This window comes from Elephantulus edwardii, unplaced genomic scaffold (assembly GCF_000299155.1).
Source record: "Elephantulus edwardii isolate Elephantulus edwardi_28Jun2011 unplaced genomic scaffold, EleEdw1.0 scaffold00381, whole genome shotgun sequence".
Taxonomy (NCBI): Eukaryota; Metazoa; Chordata; class Mammalia; order Macroscelidea; family Macroscelididae; genus Elephantulus; species Elephantulus edwardii.
In genome coordinates, this window is record NW_006400131.1 from 1,068,120 (window position 1) to 1,075,748 (window position 7,629).

At 43.9% G+C, this 7,629-nt stretch overlaps 1 protein-coding gene across 2 annotated transcripts in view; it reads left to right on the forward strand.

The window, feature by feature from the left end:
• NTRK2 (neurotrophic tyrosine kinase, receptor, type 2) overlaps window positions 1-7,629 on the forward strand; it is a 709,069-nt gene that overhangs the window by 530,815 nt on the left and 170,625 nt on the right. For both annotated transcript variants that reach the window (XM_006902202.1, XM_006902201.1), the window contains one exon: window positions 4,940-5,174. In XM_006902202.1, the coding sequence (XP_006902264.1) occupies window positions 4,940-5,174 (235 nt within the window). The remainder of the gene's footprint in view (window positions 1-4,939; window positions 5,175-7,629) is intronic.

Here is a 7,629-nt window from a genome sequence, read left to right on the forward strand (position 1 = left end):
CTTCCTTCCTTCCTTCCTTCCTTCCTTCCTTCCTTCCCTCCTTCCGGAAGCAGCAGGCACCTGGTGCTTCTTTGGCACAACATGCAGGGCAGGTAGCAACTGGAGCCGCCTCTGTGTGATTCCAGAATCTGTTAAGCTCTGAGAATAGGAGCCAGAAATAGGTTTGAAAGCACGGTAGTGTCCTGTGAACCCCATCTGTCTTCTTTCTGCAAGGAGACCTGGTACTTAGGCTGCCAAGAAAGGATCCCTGAGTTTTACTGGCATTGTCCTATATTGTTGTTATGTACCATCGAGTTGCCTGAAATTCAGTGTACAATAGGTCTGAATACTGCCCTGTCCTGAACAGTCTCACTGACTCCAATAAACTTACCCTTATTACCCCAGTTACTGTGTCAATGTATCTGGTACATGTATCTGGTGCCTTCCTCTCCTGTGCTGTCCCTCTACCCTTCTAAGCATGAGGTTCTTCTCCAGCGACTGGTTCTTTCTGTCCTCATGCCCAAAATATGTGAGAAAGAGCTTCAAAATCCTTACCTCCAAGGAGAAACTTGGTTTCACTCTTTCCAAGATAGATCTCTTTACTGTCTTGGTGATTCATGGTATGTTCAATACTCTTCTCCAGCACCACAACTCAAAGTCCTTAATTCTTCTGTAATTTTTAGTCATGGTCCTAGAAAAGACTTTTCAAAATATCCCCCTCTTTTGTGATCCAGCCCCAAATCATACAGTGAAACTTGTACACAGATGGGTCCCCTGCTGGTCCTTGTCTTCAAGTAGAGTACACTTTCCCCTCTTAGAGTCTCTGTAGTATTCTCTTCTAGTGGAAGGAAGGTATGAGGCCTTTCTTAGTAACCACTCACTCACTCAATGCAGTTGAGTTGGAACCAACTCATAGCTGACCCTCCAAAGGAGGAGATTGCCTATCCCTATTTTGAAGCGCAACTGGTGGATTCAAACCATGTGCCTTTGGGATTGCAGCACAGCGTTTTACCACCAGGCCACCATCATCCTGCCCTTTTGCTTACTGTGTAACAGAGCTGGAATTCAAACCCTACAAACACCGTAATCCCATCATCACTATGCCACACTTCTTTGACGTGATGGTTATAACTGATGTGGAAAACCAAATTGAACCGTAGATATCTTGAGGCCAAAAGCCAGACTAAATACTGGTGTAATGGGAATGGAGCAAGCTGGGTAAGAAGGCCCAGGCAGCCTCCTGTCAGAAGCCCCTGAACCTGGACCTGCTCCCAGGGAGGTGCCATATGTCACTTTCATTTCTGTTGAAGAATGTTTGCTTAAAAAGGTAAATTATATTTTTCATTTCCAAGAACTGCAGGATAACCTGGGGAGATGGAACCAGGGCCTCTGTGTTAACATTCTCTCTGTTCTTGCTAAGAGTGCGCTTAGCAGACTTTCCTGCCCTCTTCCTACAGTGAGCTTTCAGTCCAAGGGAACCATCTTGTCCTGTCCTATTAGAAGGAGCCGGAGCCTCACTCAAACACTCACAAGTAACTGGGGGAAATGAGTTAAAGCTACAAGTGCTCCCACAGTCCACACATAGTAGTGTGGACTGAGGAAGACAGGGCGAGCCTCGGGTGTCCGGAGGATGGCATTTTGCATAGAAGAGCCTTTTTTAATAATAAAATTTTTATTATAAACAGGTTTACTTAGAAAACTTGTGTACAGTGTTTTTCACACTAGATCTTTCTCCTTTCCTTTACCCACCCCTCCCTCCTCCCATTAAAATGTGCCGCTCTATAATTAACCATGCCCCTCCATCCTCATCTCTCTGCTCCCCCATCCCCCTTTGGATCCTCATACATGTTCTACAATAATGGCGTTATACATATTTGTGCTTATGGGACTGAGTTAGTTCACTAGTGCTGCCTTCTGACCTCTCTTCTTGGAATCTAAATCTGACAGGTTCTTAAACTTGATCTGTTGTTAGGTGCCTTTGAGTTAGAAGCAACTCAACTTATCCTCCAGTGAGTTTTCAGAGTAAGTAAACAGCACAGTTTGCCCATCTTTCTTTTTTGGAGGAGCTGGTGGATTCAAACTATCGGCTTTTGGATTGGCAGTGAAACTCCTTATCCACTAGGCCATCAGAGTTCAGGAGGACTGAGATATGACTTTGGCAAATCAAAACCTTATTTTCATTTTTGAACTAAATATTTAAAGATTTTAATTTTAACCTAGACAGCTGGAAGTCTGTTCTGGGATTTCCCCGGGTTATTTCCTTCAGGGCTTGGTCACGCTAAGAGGATTGCTTGTAGTAAAGAGGGAAAACATTCTTACTCCTTACCTTCTAAGTCCCAAGGAGGATTTTTGTTGTTATGTACCATTGGTCCTATTAAGACTCATAGCAATCGCGTGAACAACAGATCTGCATATTGTTTCATCTTACACCAGCCCCCCAGTCTCTAATATGCTGAATTGTAGTAAAATTGCACTGTTGTAGTAACTATGCCGATCTATCTTGTTGAGGATCTTCCTCTCTTAATCTGGCCTCCACCTTTCCCAGCATGATGTATTTTTAAGGGACTGAGTCCTCCTGACAACATGCCCAAAGTATGTGAGACAAGTTTCACCATCCTTGCCTCTAAGGAGCACTCTGGTCACATTTCCTCCAGGACATGCTTATCAGTTATTTTGGCAGTTCATAGGATATTCAGTACACTTCACCAATACCACAATTCAAAGCCATGAATTCTTCTTCTGTCATCTTTATTCACAGCCTAACTTTCAGATGCACAGAAAGCAATTGAAAATAGCATGGGTTGGATCAGATATATGTTAGTCTTTAAATTTACATCGTTGTTCATTGCTTTTGCTATTGTTTGCCATCATGTTGGAACTGACCCATATCTGAACCTTCAGCAGGTTTTCAGAGACAGTAAATCACATGAAAGGAGATTGTCCACCCTTCTCCCATGGAGCATTGTTGTTCTTTAGTCTGGATTAATTTTTTAGTGAGGTAGAAAGGTATCCCTGTTTTACAAGCAAACTACAAAAATAATACCCAGAGGACAACTCACCTAGCATCTCACTATTCTATTTTTAAAGAGACTCTTGAAAAGCCTTTCTCTAGCTTTTGCTATGAAAGGCCATCAAGAACTATGGAGGCAAAGTTATTTACTCCTGACCAATGTTCCTAGTTTACAAAAGGGGGAGGCAGGTCTAGAGAGGTCAGCAGCCCAGCTAGGGCCAAAGAGTTAGGTTGTGAGTTCAAGGGTCACTTACCTTTTGATTCTTCAAAGCCAAGAATTTCTAACCAAGTGAGGGAGTCTGAATTGAGGAATCCTCAAGGCACTTTCCTAGTAATGTTTTTTAACACAGAAGATAGTTAAAAGTTGCAGTCTAATTGGACTTGGAATGTTTTAGGATTGACTGGGTGAAAATCCCAAAGCTTCTCCCTATGTTGTTGTTTTTGTTGTGTACCATACTGTTGGAATCGACCCATACCTGACCCTCTGGTCGGTTTTCAGAAGCAGTTAATTTCACTGGAGGAAATTGCCCATCCTTCTCCTGCAGAGCAGCTGGTGGCCTTGAACCATGTGTCTTCAGGATTGCAGCAGAGATTGTTGTCATGAGGCCACCAGAACTCCCTTAGAATAATGAAATTCAGGTATTTAGAGCCAAAAGGAGCCTAAAAGACCATCCGGTATGCTGTCTGTTTAGGCCTTTGGCTAATGGAGATGCTGTAGACCTGCGGAAGTTGCAAATCATCTTAAGTTCATGGTGCTGCATGGACATTAGATAGAACGAGACACTGTCTTGCTCTCTGTGCAGTGTTTGCTCCCCTAAAAACACAAGAATGAAAGATCTGCTTACAGCTGCTCAGGAGATCAGGAGAGGGGGTCTTTGTGAAATTGGATGTGATGAAAGAAGGAAGGAACGTGACTTTAAGATATTCCATTCAAGGTGGAGAGCTGGGGAACGTGCAATATGGCATGTTCTGGGATAATTCTGACTTGTTTTCAAGTATTCAGGCAGTTCTGGAACCTTGAAATTGGAGTTACCTGTTTTAAATTTAAAAACCTTTTTATTTGTTTCCAGTGCTCCAAAGTACCTTGAGGTGATCATGGGTTTGAGGAGAGGCGGCTAGTCAGGTCAGCACAGTGCCTGATTTCTTGACCTGCAGCGCCCCTACAGGCCATTAGGGGAAGTGATACCGACTTTGACTTCAGGATTTTCCGGACCTTTCAGCTGGCTGAGGCATCCTAAAACCCAGACCTCTTTCCAAGGAGGCACATGCTGCAGTTAAATGCTTTAAGTCATCACACAGCTTGGAAAATAATAATATAGGAGAAAAAGAAGATAAAACATTGTAGCTCTTTACCCCCCAGATAATGGAAAAGGTGAAACTTTCTCCAGGAAGGGGAAAACAGGGTGTTGTGATTCAAGTTCGGGAACACTAGTCCTTGTGCAAAGCTGGAGTTCTGGGAAAGGAGGGCCAGAAGGGATTTTTTTTTTCCCTTTGAGAAAAAAATGTTGAGCTGTAAATCGGAGTAGAAGAAATTGGAATTTGGAAGTCATGTCTGTCCGCGGAGCAAAGGACAGGGGACTTTTGGGCTCCTTCCCCCATGGCCACATTCAGTGAGGTAGGGTAGGTTTAAGCTACCAGCGGGTTGGGAGGGCAGATGTCTGATTCTCTACTCCCATGGAGAAGCCAGCTTCTCCGCCAGTTCACTAGTTTTGCTTCGGCCCCATTCAGCTTTGTGAGGTCAGGTGTGCTGGCCTGGGCCTGAACCCTAGCACAGACCAGAGACATGCACTTTGGTGGGGGTCAGGGGCCGTAGTGCGGGACAGTGTTCAGAACCACGTGGTAGGTGAATTCTCTAGACTGTGAGATGCAGAAGAAACAGGAAGATGGAACACCTCCCTCTGTCTGAGAATTCGAGACGGGTTCCAGCAACCATTCTGTACTCTCCCCTAGGGCACACGGGCCCGATGCGGTGCTGATGGCCGAAGGGAACCCCCCGACCGAGCTGACACAGTCGCAGATGCTGCACATCGCCCAACAGATCGCTGCAGGCATGGTTTACCTGGCCTCCCAACACTTCGTGCACCGGGACCTGGCCACAAGGAACTGCCTGGTGGGGGAGAACCTTCTGGTGAAAATCGGGGACTTCGGAATGTCCCGGGATGTGTACAGCACAGACTACTACAGGGTGAGTGACCGCTGAGCCGTGGACAAGGGGTGAGGGAGCTCCCCACCACCCTGATTTCTCCGACGGGTTCCCTAGAGAGAAGGTCTCTAGGAGAGCAAGGCTGGCTGTGAGCTGTTTCTGGTGGACCCGAAATTTTTAAAAATCCTGGAACTTTGGCTACATTCCCTGAGAGAAGTGATGCTTTGTCTGAGGTTTTCTCTAAGAGGAGCTTGTTTGAATGAATTATGGTGCATTAGGTGCTAGTGCTGCAGTCCCAAAGGTACATAGTTCAAATCCACTAGCTTCTCTCCAGAAGGATAGACAGTCTCCTGTGTGACTAAATGCCTCTAGACACCCGCTGGAGGGTGAGCCATGAGCTGGTTGCAACTCTCCTAGCTGAGCTGCTGGTTTTTCTGTCAGACTTAAGAGAGAAGCCCCATCTTGCCTGCTCCTGACAGTTCTGACCTGCCAGAGCCATGTTCTGTTTAACTTTCTCCAGAGTGGAAGGTGAGACAATAATTAGCAGCTGGAACTGGCTCCCTGGTACATTTGATTTGCCAGATGAGATTTTGCACCCTGGGTATGAGAGAAAGAGTTTTGTGGCATCTTAAAGCTATACTGCACCTTCTCCACCACCTTGGGGCCCTGGATTTTATTTTCCTGTTGGTTCTCAGCCTTTCTTGTTTGTTATATTTGGTTTTCAAAGAAAACAGCCAGGGACAAAAAGTAATAAATGTGCCATGTGTCTATTAAGAGTCTTTAAAGTCAATTTAAACTTGCTAAAGAAGACAGGTATTTCACCTGATTTATTTTTGTGGTGTTTGTGTTGGATGGATTTCAAGATGTGAAAGCTGTAGAACTGAGCTAGACAGAAGCCCAGCTCTGACTGCTTCTGTTCCTTTATCGTTTACTGCTGAGGACAGAGCCTGCTTGCTCTGTTCCCCACTGTCCTCAGCTGTCCCGCTCACCCCTAAGGCCTCTGCATTCTAGCTGAGCTAATTTTGGTACAATTAATTTAAAGCAAAAAATCCACTGTTTCTCCAAATAATCTACTTTAGGTTGTTCTCACAATGTAAACATATCCTATGTTGTGTTTGAAATAGAGGTCAAATTGAAAAAAAATTCTCTTGGATATCTTTGTTGGAATTGTGGACACAGGCTCAACTTGACATGTTCACTGTCCTGAACAAAGCACCAACCACCATCTAGTGTGTTATAGATACCCAAGGACCAAGGGCGGTAAGATTTTTCTAACAATGGGTGCCTCTTACTTCTCTGGTTGGAGGTGGAATGTAGGTGCCTCTCTGTCTCAGAAGACATGCACAGGGGCTTCTGTGAGGCTTTAGAGGGAAACATCTATTAATATACTGGTGGCAGGCCACACCCCCAAGGAAATGTCCATTCATGTGGCTGACTGATCAAATGAATTCAGATCACATCATAAAAGAGATTACATTATATTACATTACATTATGGAAAAGAAATAGTTTAATGCTTGACAAACCAGTGAGAAATATATCGTAGTCAAATTGACACATACCATTAAGCATCACAGATGGCTGTGATAAAAATATAGTGAGTGTGGGACAGGATGTGGAGAAATTAGAAGCCTTACACATTGCCGAGAATACTATAAAATGGAAAACCGCTTTGGAAAACCAGTTTGCCAGTTCCTCAAAATGTTAAACAGAAAGTATATATAATCCTATAATGCCACTCCTAGGTGTATATTAACAAGAAGGGAAAATATGTTCATTCAAAAATGTGTACACAAATGTTCATAGTTTTGCTATTTATAATAGCTAAAGAAGAAGAAACAACTCAACTGTCTGTTAATTGATAATTTGATAAATGAAATGTTGTATATATACATGATGGGATACTATTTCACAGTATAGGAAATGAACTATTGACTGATGGAATAGTCTGGGTGAATTTTTAAAATATGCTAGGCAAAAGAAGACAAGATGCAAAAGACAAAAATGTCTTCTAATTGTATCAAATGTCTAGAATAGGCAGATCTACAGACACAAAGTAGGTTAGTGTTTGCTAGGGATTGCAAGAAAGGAAACAATGCATGACTGACTGCTAGTGGATAGAGGTTTCTTTTTGGGTTAATGAGAAGGTTCTAGGAATTGTTAGTAGTGAAGATACTAAATCTCACTAATTGAATACTTCAAAAGAAGACTGTCGTGTGCAGGTTATGTGCAGCAGAACAAAGTTCTGAAAATAAAAATGCTGTTGTTGTTGTTGTTGTTGTTATGTGCCGTCGAGTCATTTCCGACTCATAGCAACCCAATGCACAACAGCCCTAAACCCTGCTCTATCCTGCGCCAACCGCACCGCCTCTGACACACCCATCCCGATTACCCCAGTCACCGAATCAGTCCATCTCATAGAGGGTCTTCCCCTCCTGCGTTGTCCCTCAACCCTCCCAAGCATGATGTCCCACTCCAAGGACCCGTCCCTCCTGGCA